This window comes from Diplotaxodon limnothrissa, linkage group LG20, assembly GCF_057381915.1.
Source record: "Diplotaxodon limnothrissa isolate DT_005_m linkage group LG20, D_limnothrissa_male_GT1.1, whole genome shotgun sequence".
Classification (NCBI taxonomy): Eukaryota; Metazoa; Chordata; class Actinopteri; order Cichliformes; family Cichlidae; genus Diplotaxodon; species Diplotaxodon limnothrissa.
In genome coordinates this window covers 3245775-3263253 of record NC_140615.1, presented here as the reverse complement: position 1 = coordinate 3263253, position 17479 = coordinate 3245775, and the positions used below count along the sequence as shown (strand labels likewise).

The 17479-nt window shown below is 40.8% G+C and overlaps 3 protein-coding genes across 4 annotated transcripts; all 3 read left to right on the top strand.

Moving 5' to 3' along the window:
• Positions 1-606: 606 nt before the first annotated feature.
• On the top strand, positions 607-2082 carry LOC146610249 (homeobox protein Hox-C6a). Of its 2 annotated transcripts, none has more exons than XM_085344188.1 (2): positions 607-1003; positions 1477-2082. In XM_085344188.1, the coding sequence occupies exons 1-2, from the start codon at positions 607-609 to the stop codon at positions 1782-1784; spliced, it is 705 nt and encodes a 234-aa protein (XP_085200314.1). In that variant the 3' UTR covers positions 1785-2082. The 2 variants fall into 2 exon arrangements, with proteins under 2 accessions (XP_085200314.1, XP_085200315.1); XM_085344189.1 differs by having other exon boundaries at positions 1474-2082.
• A 1376-nt stretch (positions 2083-3458) lies between these two features.
• On the top strand, positions 3459-6372 carry hoxc5a (homeobox C5a). The gene is made up of 2 exons (XM_085344373.1): positions 3459-4064; positions 5323-6372. Exons 1-2 carry the CDS (start codon positions 3590-3592, stop codon positions 5529-5531), a joined length of 684 nt encoding a protein of 227 aa, XP_085200499.1. The 5' UTR covers positions 3459-3589; the 3' UTR covers positions 5532-6372.
• Positions 6373-15302: 8930 nt separating this feature from the next.
• hoxc4a (homeobox C4a) lies at positions 15303-16608 on the top strand. Its single transcript, XM_085343927.1, has 2 exons — positions 15303-15738; positions 16247-16608. Exons 1-2 carry the CDS (start codon positions 15303-15305, stop codon positions 16606-16608), a joined length of 798 nt encoding a protein of 265 aa, XP_085200053.1.
• Positions 16609-17479: the final 871 nt, after the last annotated feature.

Below are 17479 nucleotides of genomic sequence, written 5' to 3'. Positions count from 1 at the left end.
AGTAAACAGCTTTAATATCCGTGTTATTTTTTCTATTGGTCACTATTTAATAGGCATTTTGTATAATATTTCACGTGTTTTTCATTAGAATTCTCCATCTCCTTCCTTCCTCTGAATGTGGTCTCTGTCCTGAATGACATTGGCCACGCTTTCCATCTTGCTTTCTGCTTAAACGACACATGCTCATAAACTTCAAGCCAAAAACTTCTCACTCAGCCAAGCTGTATAGTGTGCCACTCCAAGTCTACGTTGTGTTTATCGACATTTAGCCGTAATGTTCAAGCTCTGAGCTAAAAGCTACAGTTTCTCCTCAACTCCTGCCTCTCAATTGGTTGAGAATGGTCAGCTGACATTGTCATATTGTCTCTCACCGAGCCAAGCCTCGGCTATAACACTCGGGTTTGTGCGTCTTAACCGGAGATTGGAAATTAATAATATTGAATCCTCAAAGTAGCTCACGTCCAGTTACAGAGGCAGAAAGTCGAGGAAAAAAAGAAGACCTTGGAGAAAGGTGTGGTTGGTTGACACAGAGATTTACTGAGAAGGAGATTGAAAAGAGACCGATAAAGAAGTGGGGAGAGTTGGAGAGAGGGTTACAAGCAAGGTATGAATTCTTATTTCGCGAACCCGTCGCTCTCCTGCCATTTATCCGGTGGTCAAGATGTTTTGCCTAACGTACCCCTAAACTCCACCACCTATGACACAGTTAGACATTTTTCGTCGTACGGTGCCGCTGTGACCCAGAATCGGATATATGCACCTTTCTACTCTCCTCAAGATAATGTGGTGTTTGGGTCTGGCAGGGCACAGTATGAGTATGGATCAAACGTGTTTCTTCAAGACAAGGACGTGCTTCCCAGCTGCAGACAAACAAATATGGGACTCAATACACAAAGCCACATTGCTCAAGAGTACAGTCTGGATCAAGGAAGAGCAGCAGCTCAGGAGCAGAAAAGTAACATCCCGATCTACCCGTGGATGCAGCGAATGAACTCACACGGCGGTGAGTTTTACTACGACAAATAAATTAAGGAAATGGGCCAGTTTTACGATATGTCTTACCAAGAGAGCAAGTTACTTTTTATGGCCCCATAAAACATTACTGTATCCCCTCGACTTGTAGATGGGCCTTAACATGTGCAAACAAACAGCTTTCATTTTAAGAATGATATAGTAGCCATAATCAGTAGAGTGAGATAGAGAGACTACTTAAGAAGCTTTAATAATTTTAGATAATACAGCAAAGATATCCTTTGAGATATATTTTCCCCTTCCAGTTAAAATGCGTTTATTTTTCTCTGTGGATTTAGATTGCAATTATGAATCTAACAACGAGGCAAAAAAAAATAACCAACTTATGCTCAGTTGCCTCCAAGTATGAACAGACTCCAGGCAGAGGCACGTTTTATTTGAAATCCAAACGTGACTTCGCGCTGTTAACGCTTAAATGAGTGACTTTACTTTGTCTCCCAGCAGGAGTCGGCTACGGGACAGACAGACGCAGAGGACGACAAATATACTCTCGTTACCAAACGCTTGAGCTGGAGAAGGAATTTCATTTCAATCGCTACCTGACCAGGCGCAGACGCATCGAGATCGCGAATGCGCTTTGTTTAACAGAGCGGCAGATCAAAATCTGGTTTCAGAACCGACGCATGAAATGGAAGAAAGAGAGCAACCTGACCTCCACGGTGACAGGAACTGAACAGACAGGAGCGTCTCAAGAGCAGGAACGCAATGGCGCAATGGAAGAAGGGAAGGATGAAGACAAGAAGAAAGAATAGCTCAAAATAATAATAATAATAAAAAATTATAAAAAACCACACGATGACCATTACAAACCAACATAACTACCTAAAAATCTACATGGACTCGAGAGCGACTTCACCGCATGATTGCTACCACGCAGCTCTCACCAATTTTATTTCGTGTTGGACCACAGGAGTGTTGATCCTTAGAAATCCAAAATTATTTCAGCCACAGTTTGGCCGCTGTGTTGTGTGGAGAACTGAGGGTTTTTTGTTTTTGTTTTGTTTTTTATTGCAAATATCACACTTGTATTGTGGAAATAAAAAGAAGTATTAATTTCTACCTATCTTCCTATGCCAGGAAATCTGTATATTTACCTACCCCCCTCTCACACACCCCATCCATCACTGTGAAACTCTTTGATCACCTCACTATAATACAGTGTTGATCTGACTAAACTCATTACTGTACATGCACATTCCATGGAGGCAAAAGAGCGGGCGGACACTTGATCACAATGTAATCTATTACTTGAATCGTCCGCAGGAAAATGGGCCCTGCATCAAACTAAAAGTAGTAGTCTCCAGTCCGAACACACACATGCACACACAGACACGCACAGACACACGCACACACACGCGCGCGCAAACACACACAAACAAACAAAAACCATAATGTCTGTACATGATAAAAGTAACGGTATATAACGTAAATCCCGTGGAAACGTAATGTGCATTTAGCCGCTTTGGTAGACGCTGCATAACATAAGATCATTGACCATTTGACACAACATGCTTCCTCGTGAGATAGATTTGTACACTAGTAATTCTTCACCTTTGTTTGAGAGTCAAACATTAATGTTTTGTCATAACTGTGTATCACGGAATAAAATGTTTGTAAAACTTTCACCTTTGTCTTGTCTGTTTCATGAGTCAGATGAAGACAGATCCCTTAAATACGTAATAAAAATACGAAGAGATTTCCTAAACGTGGACTGTGAAAGTTTGCTATTTCTTTCTTCTTATGCTTTTCTTTAAATTTTAAAGATTTTTTTGTCGTGGCCTGTTTGGTCCGGAGGCTGTGTAGGCAAGAAAGGGAGGATTTGACGTTAAACATATATTTTTAAGCAATTTTTGTTTCTCCAAAACATGAGACCTGTTTGTTCGACGCCGATATTGGTATGGCACAGGAATTAGCTACTGTTAAGCTACTGTTAAACACGATAACATCCCCGTAGCTGTAGTAATATAAACTCCCAACAACGTTCACGTTTCAAGTCCATCCGCGTAGATATATTTTAACCTAGCTTTATTATTATTATTATTATTATTATTATTATTATTATTATTATTATTATTATTATTATTATTGGTGATGGTGGACTGGCAGCCGGTCCAGGGCACAGAGCTGACCGGTCTTGACCGTCTTGCCCCATACCAGACACCAGATGACGCTCTTGTCTTACTGTCCTGCCCTTTTTGCGCTAAAGATCCCTGCCTGGTCCTCAACAACCAACAGCTCAAAGTTTACCGGACACGTTTCTCCTATTCATCAATATCCCCATTGAGTATCAAAGCCAATTTATGACTGGCCAACATGCGCACGTGATCCCGTACAAATACCCCATATTTGGGCAGCCCACGTCGGATCAAGAATTAAAAAAAGATACCAAAGCCTACTCCACCTATAAATCCTGGATTATTTTTTAGGGCAGACAGCTGTGAATTTTCCAAAAGCGGCAACAAAGAAAAGCAATGATCAACAAAAACAAGGAAATACCCGCAACGTGTAGCCCGCAGCCCTGTCTAGTTTAAAAAGAAAGTGTCGGTGGTAGTTTGAAATGAGCTCTGTTGACAGCTTCAGTCTCAGGCAAACAAGCGAGACAAGTTCTCCTAACACTATGTTTAGTTTCGATCTATCTGGGCGCGTGTCCAGCCATTATGAGGGTGTTAATGTGAACGGGATATTCTCTTGTCCCGTCCCCACGACCTCTGTTCAACGGGAGGAGATGAAAACTAGCCTGCGTGGCAATACGGATATTCCACTCCCGTCAGGACCACAAATAACCATGGTCTCCAGTAGCTCGTCTGTGGACGCCAGCGGGCTCAGCTACGGCAGCAGTAAGCTGCTCGGACGTGGGGCTGGCAGAGACCCGGAGAGAAGCGCAAAATCCGGCGGCAACATGAGCCAGGAGAGCGACAGAAACGCGGATAACACGCAGTCCGTGAAACGAAACACAAACGTGAACCAGCCTGAGGATAGTGAGCAGCGACCACAGATTTATCCATGGATGACAAAACTGCACATGAGCCACGGTAAAGTTTGCATATTTTCTAAAGTGCAGCTAAGATGCTTTCCCTTATTCACCCTTAACGCTACAACACTTCTTTTTGCCCGTTCCAGTGTCCCTCTTGAGTTTTATAGGCCAAACGCAGGAAATAATAAAAACTCGCGGTCATAAATTTTATGACAAAGGCATCCATTGCTCGTAAACCTGCTCTGTTACGGTGAAGATGTGATCTGCGCTGTGATTTATGGTGGCATAATTGGATAAGAGAACAAAAATGCGATAAAACTATGGAATAATATTACAAATGCAGCATTAAGTATTAGTTTTTGCCATGCTTCGTTTATAGACTTGGTCTAGCTATGTGTTTTGCATCAGCACACACACTGTGAGAGAGGAGCTTTAGCCTTAAATTGAACTCTGTCAAACACCAATGCCCTGACCCAATCATGAACTTTTCACCTCTAAAAGATCTGAATAGGCATGCTTCTTCTCTATGCCTTCAAACCACTGGCGTACTGTTGAGGCAGCGAGACGTACAGGGAGCACATTTGCTGCAAAAGATGCTGTTTTTATTATGAGCCTCCATATGCAAATATCTAGAAACACACTGCAGGGTTGTTGAAATTATTTTATTTTTTCCAAAAGCACAGCTCTGTTGCTTTGCACGCATGTACCCACGGAAATCTGAAAAAAGTATCTGGAAAACATCACTTTCTTCAACCCACTTTTTCTCCCCCCCCCCCCCCCCCCCCGCCCCCCTCTTTTTTTTTTATAGTTTACATATCTGCTTCTCCCCCACAACATCCTACTCCAGTGCATCGTTATTAAACCGAGGCCAGGGTTTTATCGAGAGGCCCACATATTTTTAGTTATCAACTTCTAAGCATTAAATCATGATAAGATGCATTAAGTAATATTTTGTATTTTTTATGTTTTGCTGTGAAAGGATTAAGTGGGCCCTCTTCCCCTGCACTGAGCATATTTATATTAAGGGTCTAGTTAACCATCCTTATCTGCATGAACATAAATTTTTATTGCACAAGTCCACAGTAAGTAATATCAGGTTAAAATTAGGTTATATAAAGATTTTTGATCTTTTAAATGGGGGTTGAAGGGGATTTAAATTAATGGATCCTTGCTTGTAGTGCTTATGGGTATCCAGGCTTTGTAATAACATGTAATAGTAATGAATGTAATGATATTATTAGCCTATTATTTATATTCCACTTATTTTTTTCCACTCTAATGCTGCTGAAAGCTAACTTATTTTAATACCACTTCAGAATCGGAGGGTAAGCGGTCCAGGACCAGTTACACCCGCTATCAGACTCTGGAGCTGGAGAAAGAGTTTCACTTCAACCGGTACCTGAGCCGCCGCAGGCGCATAGAGATCGCCCACACTCTGTGTCTAAACGAGAGGCAGATCAAAATCTGGTTCCAGAACAGACGAATGAAGTGGAAGAAGGACTCAAAAATCAAAGTGAAGGAGTAAAAATGGCATCAGCGAACGCGGTGCATGCAGCACGTTTTCAGCCCCTCACTGCACAATGCTGGAGTGCCGCCTGACCTTCGGATGAACTGCTAGGAGCAATGACATCACGACACCGCTCTGTGTGCTTCATCACCAATTATGTGTCACTTGCTGCAGTTTGGGACCTAATGTATTGAATATCGCTCACTTTGATCAATCGGTTTACATTTCTAAATTAATTTGCTGCCCATGCGATGATAGCCTCACTTTACTGCACGAGAGGAACAGGGGGTCGAGGGTTAGCTGGAACCGTCCCGCTGCAAAGCTTTGGTCTGCAGTACACTGAAAAGGTGCACACAAACACTAAAAGAAGAAAAAAAATAAAATGTTTTTAAATTATGTAAGCGAGAGGTAACCTGAATAGCTCCCATCTTTATATCACCATGCATCAAAGGGGTCAGTGAATCAAATAAAGTCAAAATAAATACTAATTCTGACTTATCTGAAAATCCTTAGCAACAGTTAAGTTGTCTTACAAATACTACTTCTCTCCATTTTTTTCTTTTTCTTTGAAATTTACTCTGTGACATGTTGCATTTAGGATGCTGTTGAATGTGTGTTCAATAAGCAATGTCCTCGTGAGTGGATTTCGTGTGAAGACACCATCCCTGTTGTCTGTCATATTCTTGTGACTCTTGAATCATTATGTACAATTCAGTGGCTGTTTGTGATAATGTTGTAATGTGCAATGGAACAATTTCTCTTCCCTCCTTTGTAAACTTAAGGTGCCTGATTAACACTGGGCCTACAATAACTGATAGATGGCCTGTTCGTTGATTGTAACCAATAAAGACTCATTAAAAGTAAGGGAATTCCCTGCTGTCAGCATGCACGTTTATTATTATTATTTATTATTATTATTATTATTATTATTATTATTATTATTTAAAACACATTTCGAGGGTTGGCTGGCGGAATTCAGTTCACTATCAAAGCCATTTATAAATGCGTTGTCCCATTTGAGCCACGAAATCAACAGATTTTCATTGACTCACAAACGCGCTCGGAAGTCTAAGGCCCCCATAAAACTTTATTGCCCCCTTCTCCAGCACTCCACCACACGCACACTCCGTTTCCTGTTTTGTCAGGGAAGGAAGGGACGCACTTGCCTGTGATAACACTCACCCACGACACAACGTGGATGCAAAACTTTGGTTTCCTGTGACCGCACACTGGCGCGTCATCACCGCTGAGGCCATATGGCTACTTTTGTCATGTCGCCTTGCTCTTTAATCCTGCTATCATTACACTGCTGTTAAAACATCGCTATGTGGTAGCGCTGTAGCATAGCGGACATAAAATCACGCCATTGTTGAATGTAGCGGCAGTTTTAGTAGAAGAAGTGGCGTGACGCAGAATAGCCCAATGTTATGAGGTAATTCTGTCTAGCACTACTTAAAGAAAATAAAAATCAACTCACCTCTTAAACTAATAGCTTCCTATTGACTTCCTTGACGGTTATGAGAACCGGTCAGCGCAGCGTCCACTTTCTCTGCGCTGTGTTGGGCCTAACCTATACATGGACAACGCATTCAATCCCTTTTTGTATGTCTTTCTTTTAGGGTATTTTAAAGTTTACAAGGTTACATATGCCAATTGCCTCAAGCAGGGCCTGTGAATGGTGCATAGGAAGCACGTGGTGTCATTTAAGTGGGTTTTATGGCCTGGAAGAGCTGACAAACCTTCGATATATACACATCATATATAATCTTAACTGTCCGGAATCGCAGCTGCCTGCTTCCCCTTATCGGAGGAAGAAAGGGCTTTGTGGCAGTGAGGATGCAGTACCTTTCTTTGGACTGTGTAGTCGAGTGGTGCGGAGGACTGAGAGCTGTTGCAGTAAGTTGGTTTTTACTTTGCCTACAGGCCTGCGCGCTGTGCCGTTAGCTCACTGAACTGCGTAGTTTTTGTTGTATATATATTGTAACTGAATGTGTGACTGTTAAACAGATTAGAGCCTAAATTGACGCTATGTACTAATTCGCAGCGAGTATTTATGAAACTGTGCCATATTTTTAAGCACCCGGAAAAATGATTGTTTTCACACGTTTTATTGTATCTTTGCTCTTTTTTAATATTCAAAAAGTGTCTCGTACGGATATATCGATCACTGATATTTTGTGTTAAGGAGCCACGTTTTAAACCATTATTAGCCTTTTATTTGAAGGCTGTTGCATTTTATTCTTGGCAAATAACAGAATATAGGCCTACGCACATTTTCATGCGGTGGATGTGATTTGATTCAACAGTTTTCTTCTTAATGTCAGAGTGAGAAAATAATATATATATATATGTGTGTGTGTGTGTGTGTGTGTGTGTGTGTGTGTGTGTGTGAGAGAGAGAGAGAGAGAGAGAGAGAGAGAGAGAGAGAGAGAGAGGAGAGAGAGAGGGAGAGAGAGAAAGGTGACTGTGAGGAAAATGCAAAGTTCAGGCAGAACTATCAAAAATAATCTGGCGTCCCGTCTCACTAACCACTACACCCTCTCTCTCCCTCTCATTTCCAATATCCCCCTCGTACTCTTACCTCCATGTGACATACGGAAATTCTAAATAAAAGCGCCGTGGTTTCAGACGCTTGGATGGAAGAAAATGCGCTTTTTTGAAAATATACACAACGTTTCGAAGCATATTTTGTGACATTTGTTCTGTGCTGTTCTGTGTTGTGCTAAAAGGTGGCTCTGATGGTTAAAAGAATGCATTAGTCCACAAAAAGAGGCTTATTAGTGCAAAACCACCTGACTACCATGACTCGAAGTTACTGTTTGCACTCATCATCATATTGTTTTAGGGTCATGTCTGGGCCAAAGGAACAGGCTTGAGTCAAAGGCATTTTTGCAGTTCAAATATGCCATTATCCAAACTGAAATATTACGAAAGGCAGCACTAGTGTTAGCTCGAGGCGTGCATGTGCATGTTTTGCAGAAATGTGTTATCAATCTTAAAACTATGTGATCTTATAACCTAAACGAGTTTCTGCTTTTCTTTAGGCTACATTATTTTAAAAACGTCCTAGAAAGTAGTTCAGCTTAGAAAAGCTGCTCAATGTGTGAAACTGCGAATGGATGAATCTAACAGTAAGACTTTTTGGGTGTGTTCAGCTATGCTGTTAGGCACAAGGTGAATCAGGAATTTACAGGCTGTAAATGCTGCATAATGTGAGAATTAAAAATCACAAAACAAAGTATTTGAGTCAGCTTTCTTCCAAATGAGGAGTTTCGAGGCTTTAGGTTGTGCACAAATGCACTGAAGGCTGACCACTTACCGCATCTCTCCAGTCCTGGCTTTACAAACCTATTTTTAATATTTTCTTTATGTGGAATACGTAAAGTCTGTCCTGGTTTGCTTTCAGGTGTGCAAGGGAAAAATTATACACTTTCAATAGGGGGCACTGTATAACACGCTGCTGTGTGGGTGATACACTGCGGGGGCAACATGTCCAAGTCAGGGCATTGTTAGTTCCTCTTTCTTCTCATTATTATTTTTTATTTCCTCCTTTTTTCAAAAGCAATTTCGTTGCTTTTTTACGTAATACAGACATTTGTCATATCCCATTAACTCCCATAACTCTCGCACTAAAATGAAACAAAACCAAAGGAAAATATTTGTTTTCCTGCAGAAATGACTAGTAAATATATTTTTTCTTTTACAATAAATTAGAAACAAATATTAACGTGTGTTTTGCCACATTCATGGGGCTACAGGGCGCTTATTACAATCGAACTAATTTTACTCTCAGTACTTTTTAGTCACTTTGAATTAAAGACCTGGTTTAACCTCACAAAAACTAGGACAGACCTTTCCAAAAACACTCTTATAGCATCGCAATAAAAGTGAAATGGCACAAACATCCGTTTTCACTGCCATGTTCTGAGCTGTCGTATTCCTTTCTTTGACCTGTGGAGCTGACATTGTCATCATTCAAACCTCGGAGGTCATTTCCGGGTGAACACAAACATCCTTTTGTCTGAGCCCAAATAAAAACCATAAAGTCCTATTACATCGGTTGTTTTGTTTAACTCAGCAAGAATTGATTTACAATGTGAAGACAAACTAGTTGTTTTGTTTTTTTTGAATTATCATTGACTCTCCGCCATAATTCCACAGCGCTCTGGAAGTCCTGGGATTTCTATTCTTAGAAAATTTGCCCAAGGAAATACCAAAATGGTTGTAAATTTACTTTTACTGTCTGAAAATGACCCGTCCTAAATTTTCGCCCTCGGTCCCAGTTCTGCAGCAGCCCTACACATGTCAGAGCTTTTCTAGGACAGCCTCGCTTAAGTAGATAGCAGAGGATGTGAGAGGCAAAGGGACGGACTGACGGGTCATTAGGAAAAAAGGAAACACATGCAAACAGTTTCTTTCTGTATTTGAACTTTGAGTGATTTACTGTAGGAAACACGAAGGGAATCATTATAATGAAATACATTTGTGGCTTTCGATTGTATTATATAATCTCCTTTTCATATTTGTATGTGGCCAATTTATATATTTAGATTTATTTTTAGATTATACAGTGGCTTTTTAAAATTGGAGCAAAAAACCGGAAATATGGTACGGACACCGCATATGTTTATGCCATCTTCAAATGCGTGACAAATAGGTTGCTTCGTTAATTTAGAGAACACTGAGTAACATTTTCTTTCTATTCTTTTTTTTTTTTTTGAGGGGGGGGGGGGGTGTCTAATACATGTTTTAAAAATAAAATATTAATTGAACAAATTATAAAGCTAATTTCTTCCTCGAGAATTTTATTTTTGCAGTTTGGGTGCAAAAATTCATATTGTCACTTAATGAGGAAATTTTTTATGGACCTTTATGAACCATTTTGTCATGATTACCCTTTTAATTCTTTTCGTTCTTTCTCTCTATTTTTCAGGCATTTCAATGAGCCAACGTGAGTGAGACTGCGGATTTAATAGTAAGTGTTACGCATTGCCCCACGCTTATCTGCCTACCTTTATTTGAGAGTAAAGCTTGTCTGGCGGAGTTGCTTTTTCAATGACAGCAACCACCTTAATATCTGCACTTCCACTTAATTTATCCAGACACTCTGGCGTTATGTTCTGTGTCTCGTTTCTTACGATTTCCAACATTGGACGCCTAAACAAAAACTTAAGATGGAATTACCATCCTATCCTCTCAACTTCTTGCAGTGCCAGTTAGCCGGATTTAACTGCGCAGTGAGTCTTATGAACCACATCATTGCTTCGAAACCAACCAACTGTTTATAGGAGGAATCTGGTTTCTGAAACCGCCTCTGCTCCCTTGGCTGCTGCTTTTTAAAGAGTATTCATATCCAACTAGTCTCCAGTCTGTCTGCACTTCATTAAAACTTTTTATTTTAACTGGACGATACAGCTTAACGTTATTACACCTGGGGAGAGTAAACGTGGAAAGGCTATTAGGTTAAGAGTTTGATTAAAAGCGCATCGTAACCGTTTTCATCAGGGAGCACAATATTGCTGCACTGTCTGCATCCAGGTCAGGTACTCGGCCACCAAATTAAAAAAAAGAAAAAAGAAAAAGAGCAGCACTGCGTGGACAGAACGACCTCCACATAGTTTTGCACAGATTTATTTTGTTTACATATGTACATGTGTGAACACGCTTGTAAGGCTGTTATTTTGCAGGGGAGGAAAAGGGAAAGCTTAATTTCTCAAATGAACAAATGAAACATCAAATTAGTCTGCCTGAGGGCCTCATTTTTTGTACTTCTACATTATAACTATAGTTATTGAACTAGGTGCACGATCTGAAAGCCATTTGTGGGGAGAAAGAATTCATTGCTGTCTCTCCATCAATAATCCTTGGCAGTGAACTATTGGAACCAGTCAAACGCGAGGGGTGAAACGCGGGTCAGGCTGTCTAACTAATATTAAAATGCGTCCGCCAGAGCGCATGGGGCGAGAGGGAGTAGGTGGTGTGTATGTAGCTCCTTTCACACTGGTTGTGTGCACGACAAACAGCATGTCTTTTGATGAGAATATGAAAAAAATCCAAATGAATATGAGATAGATTTTTTTGTTACCACTTCTCGGGAGTTCACTGTGTGTGTTGGGGCGGGAGGCTTTGTTAATCAATTTTAAAAAATCAAATTGATGCGCGGGATGCTGGCGGAGAAATATGTAGATTGAGATGTTTTTTGACAGTGTTTGAAGCACCCTGTGCATCACCGCTCTAATCAATTCCATTGATTCACAATCTGAGCATGTTTGCTGTTTTTAATAACCCCGAAACAGGTCACATGTCTGATATTGCATTTTTCATCCGAGGCTTTTCTCATTAGCTTCCAGAGTGGCAGCAAGAAAGGTTACCGAGCGGTCAGTATGGTAATAGCAAGCAGAAGAAATGGTTGGGAACAATAGAAACTTATTTTTCATGTGTGCTGTCACGCCGTCCCTTTGTATCCTTCGTGTTTGTAGCTGAATATTCATATAGGAGGCACCTCAAAGGCAGAGGCTGAATGTTGAGAAAAGAGACCCTTTCTGTTCTCTGCGTACGGCGTCTTTATGCTTTGTGTGTGTGTGTGTGTGTGTGTGTGTGTGTGTGTGTGTGTGTGTGTGTGTGTGTGTGTGTGTGTGTGTGTGTGTGTGTAGGCATACGTGTGCACTCACGGATATTTTATTTTTAGAGAAAGGACCTAAAATGTGTGTTTTCCCTTGCTTGTAGATGTATCCATAGCAGGAGTGGGGTTGTTTGTGGCTTTGCTTCTTGAATCCTGATAAACAGAATCCGCTTTGACGCACGCTTTCTGTGGTATTTCCACTCTGATGCTTCTTGTGACACGACTGTGAAATGCACGATAACCTGCTTGCCACAGATATTTGCCCGGCAGATGACCTTTTACAGTGTCTAACCTAAAACACATTAGTTGTCTATATGTATACCCTGTAGAACCGAATTTGTGTGAAGTACAAGCAGTCGCAAATACGTCTCTACAGGAATACATGGGCAACTGAAATACCACGCCAGTCGATGAATTGTTCTGCATCTGCTTCCCTTCACGTCTCTCTGGCATTTTTTTCTTCCTGCTTTTGCATATACAAGCATCAACGATGATACATACAGCCTGCATCCACCCCATCCACGAGCTCTGGCAGTGCAATAACGCTGTCACAAAGTGTATTCATAGCTCAGACAGCCACAGATTGTGTAGGTAGGCCACAGAGAACGTGCAGTGTGCGGCTACTACTGTGTCAGACCCTGTAAAACACGTTAGGAACCAGGGGTCGTTTAAAAGTGACTGATTTACGGCTTTTATTGCTCTATAAAACGCCTCTAACATCCTCACTAGGGGTAATAGAAATGTCGTGCGCATTCTTTACAAACAGTACCGCCGGAATTATGATAAGCAATTTCACATCGTTTTTAACCGTATTATTTAACTGCTGCTGTGAAAATAGATGCTTAACTTGTAATGTGATGGTTTGAATGGAAATATATCATTGTATTATTATTATTATTATTATTATTATTATTATTATTATTATTATTATTATTATTATTATTATTATTATTATTACTCTCCACCTGAAGACATATATGTGAAACATGGGGGTGTTGAGGTGATAGGGAGGTTAACTTCACTCTGTCTGCCTACAGCTGACTCTGAGAAAACAATGGGAAGCTTCCAGCACATGACAAGTTTATACACCCAGGCAGTATCAGTTTACAATAAAACAACAGACCACCAGTGCTGTATGCCTTGGCTCATGGTCATGCTTCAGCCAGGGTTAGCATGCAACATTTTCAGGGTGGATTTGCCTAAAGGCTGCTGAACAAAAGAAAATGTTGTAATACTTTCAGTGTTTGTATTTTACTGTTTAAATTCTAGTTTGAAGCATTGCGTAACCATGTTTGTTTACTAATCATCGGGATGTTGCATTCTGCAGTTCTTCTTCAGCACTTCTTGTAGTTTCAATGGCCTGTCTCATCTGCCTAACAGTGTTGTTTTTCCTCACATAGATGCTGTTCATTGATTGTTCCTGCGCTTTTATTTGGGCCATTACAAAGCTCAGAAACATGTGCACCAGGTAACAGATAAGGGCTTTTTCAAGCTGTAAAACTGCAGTCAGAAGAAGAGGGAATTAGCACCACTCAAGATCACAAGGACTGGTGGCTGATTTCTATTTACACGTGTCATGAATTGCTATCCTGCATTTAGGACAGATGTTCACTTAGTCAAGAGTGTGTACAGCAGACTCTCTTGTCTGCAGCAACTTCACAGTGACACAATACTGGTCCTGCAGTTAAATCAGCAGCTCATTACACCCTCTGCTCTGTGACATAATAGTGATGTAGTTTCACTGCTGGCTGGTTTGTGAGCTCCTGGTGAATGCTTCTCTGCAGGGTTGTGTGCCCCTGATCTGTGACATCATATTAGTGATATTATGTAAGTTTGATCAGTTGGATGTTTGACGCCTGCTTAGCCCACATTTGTGTTGCAGTTTTGTTGTGTCTATGACATTTTCGTCTGTGGCATGTCAGGGTTTATATTCAAATTTGGATTTATGCAATGTTTTGTTTTCTATGGTTGCTTTGTTGTGTTGTGCCTTATGGAAGCAAAGGTTAGAGATTAAAAGAGTTTAGCTTTGTCTTTCTGTAGGATAGAATAGAAGCACCATGGATGCACTCTTAAAATCTTTTATGTTGTAAAGCATTTTGCAGCTTTTGTTCCAACAGATTTTGGCTACTGTGACTTTAAAGCAGCAACCTCAGATACAGAATCCTTCTGTAATTCAGTCCCAGTCTTAATGCTATATACTGGGATATTCATAACTGAGCCATTTGTATCTTTTAAATTTTTTTTGTTATATTTTGTAATTTTGTAATATACTGTATTATTTAATTTAGTTTAGTTAGTTACTGTTCTTACTGTCTTGGAGCTACTGTGGCCACATAATTTCCGCAGGATTAATAAAGCATTCTGATTCTGATTATTCTTACCAATTTTCATTTAAAAGCTGAAAAAATCCATACAAGTGTGTAGTTTTAAAGAAATTAATATGGATTCGAAATAGATAGACCAAAATTTCTCATTGTTGAAGAACCTGCCACTGAGGCAGATTGTTTCTCTCTGTCCACTTCTGTCCAGCACCACAAATGATCAGTCTTCATCTCCTCAAAAGCTGGAGACCATTCACCTCTCCACCTCTCCACTGACCTACCTATGTTACTGCTGAAATGTTTTATAGGAGAGAAAGAAAGAAAGAAAGAAAGAAAGAAAGAAAGAAAGAAAGAAAGAAAGAAAGAAAGAAAGAATTTATGTGACACAACCCTGGGCTGTGTCACAGCTGAAGCTTTGTTGTCAGAGACAGTCTTTGTTAATCAGGTGTTATAATTAACACAATGACTGGTTTGTTGTTGCACCTCATCCTTGTCCCTTTGAATAATTGAGACCACTGTATTTGCCTGTTATATTTTTTCCTTGGTCAGCAACTAGCTACTAGTTTTGTCCCCAAGATCAATTGCCTTGGTAACGCAGCCAGAGAGAGAGAGAGAGAGAAAGAGAGAAAGAGAGAGAGAGCGAGAGAGAAAGATTTGTGCCCACAATGGCGACTGTAGGTATGCTAAATACCTCTGGTTCCTTATCCGGGAACTACCTCTTACCCTGCTATTGGGCCATTGGGTCACGTGGTAAAAGTAACTTTACAGGGCTGCTCGCAAGTAGGAGGGCTTTATGGAGCAGAAAAACGACAAAGCTAGAAAAATTATTTTCCACTCCAGAAATTAATGATCATGAGCTCGTATTTGATGGAGTCTAACTACATTGATCCGAAATTTCCTCCATGCGAGGAATATTCGCAAAATAACTACATCCCCGAGCATAGTCCAGAATATTACAGCCGCGCAAGGGACACTGGCTACCAGCATCACCATCAGGAGTTATATCCTCCGCGGGCGAGCTACCAAGAGCGCCAGTTTAACTGTGCAAGCATCCCTGAACCTGACACGCCAAGGGGACATGGAATACCCCATTCTGCGCATCTACTGACAGGGAAAGGGCAACCTGCTTCATGTGAAACCCCACAGTTGTCCATGTCCCCCGCCACCCCACCGGCCGCAACCTCCGCCTGCAACCAAGCTACCCCGGAGCATCCAAACAGCACAGCCTCCTCCAAACAGCCTGTGGTGTACCCATGGATGAAGAAAATTCACGTCAGCACTGGTAGGCAACTTGTGTGTTTATGTTCCCTGCACTCCTCATGCTCCTCTCTCCCCTTCCCTCCCTTTATCAGTCCCTCTGACTCCCATCTCGTTGCCAGCCCCTGCTCCGATAGCAGGGAAGCCTTTGAAATGGCACAATTGAGGCGGATTTACGACTCGGCATTGGTAATTACACCCACCATAAATTTTATAGCCGAGGTATACTCAGGGCAGCCGTATCACCATGTGGCTTCTGCTGTTATGTATTGCGCGATGGAGAGAGGGGGAGAAATGAATAAGAAAAAAAATCTGAGCTTTGTAATCTTGCATTAATAATTTAGCTCATAGTTGGATGTGAGTGTCCTCTCATTACGCTGAGAAGTTCTTAACTTCCCATTTAAATTTCTCAAACAGCTAAACATTCATAACCAATAAATCTTTCCAGCCATATCTCAGTTGAGGCCATTCTTGTTTACCCCTCCTTTCCTCCGTTCTCTGTCTCCCTTTCTCTCCTCTTCTCCTTCTTCCAGTGAACTCTGGTTACAATGGGACGGAGCCCAAGCGGTCTAGGACAGCATACACCCGGCAGCAAGTCTTAGAATTGGAGAAGGAATTCCACTATAACCGATATTTAACTCGGCGGAGGCGCATCGAGATCGCACACACCCTGGTTCTCTCCGAGCGGCAGATTAAAATCTGGTTTCAAAACCGCAGGATGAAATGGAAAAAGGATCACAGGCTCCCGAACACCAAAGTGAGATCCTCCTCCTCTTCCTCCGGGTCCAACACAAGCTCAGCAGCCGGCGCTGTTGCCGCTGCCTCGGCCACTAACACCGGGGCCCCCGACGAACTTACCGGAGCTCAGCATGGCGAGGATATTACCAGGTTATAAAACCACGAACCATTACTGGGGGTAGAATAAGAACTGGTTATTTATAGAACACTTATATATTTTGTTTTCGTAGCTATCTTGTGCGGTTTCCTTTAAGTCCAAAGTTATATAAAATGCATGTTATATAGCATGGATTACTGCGAATACCGATGAATTATTTTTACGTGACACAGGGTTTAATTTATTTGAAGTTCAATTAAAATGATGTTTTTTATTAAAAAATGTTTTGAATGAAGGATGAAAAAGTAGAAAAAAATATACATTTTATCAAAATGTTATTGTGGGCCATTCTTTTGCCCTGCTGCCCAAGGTGAAATGCACAATCTATTTATTTCAAACAACACTGGAAGGAAATCACTATAATAATAGTTATTTTTGGTATATAAAAAAGAAAGCTGGAACACACCATTGATCTTGAACTTGTATGTTTAGGAGAATAACAATGTGTGAATTACCTCGTGTATTTCAGAAACAGGATTTTTCTTTTTCTTTTTCAATTTTTTGCAATTTAGTTTTGTAGTGTTGATGTTGTGTTTTAGACCGTTCAAAGCAGATTATTGTGAAATGCAATAAACGGAGTTTAGTGTACTTGTGCTAATCATATTGGTCAATAAAACAGTGAGTGTCTACTAGTTTTAAATACGTTTGTTCCAAGTTCATTTTAGGTAAGGTGAGGTCTACTGTTGCAAATTGGAGGAGATCCTTAAAAGTGTACAGATGTGTGAATACTGGACATTTCACGAGGGAAACAAAAATCACTGTGTTTTTAAACTGTGTTTGTCAATCCTGCAGCTCCCTTTTTTGCGTGTTTATATTTGCAATGTGTACAGACACTGTGTGTGTGTGTGTGTGTGTGTGTGTGTGTGTGTGT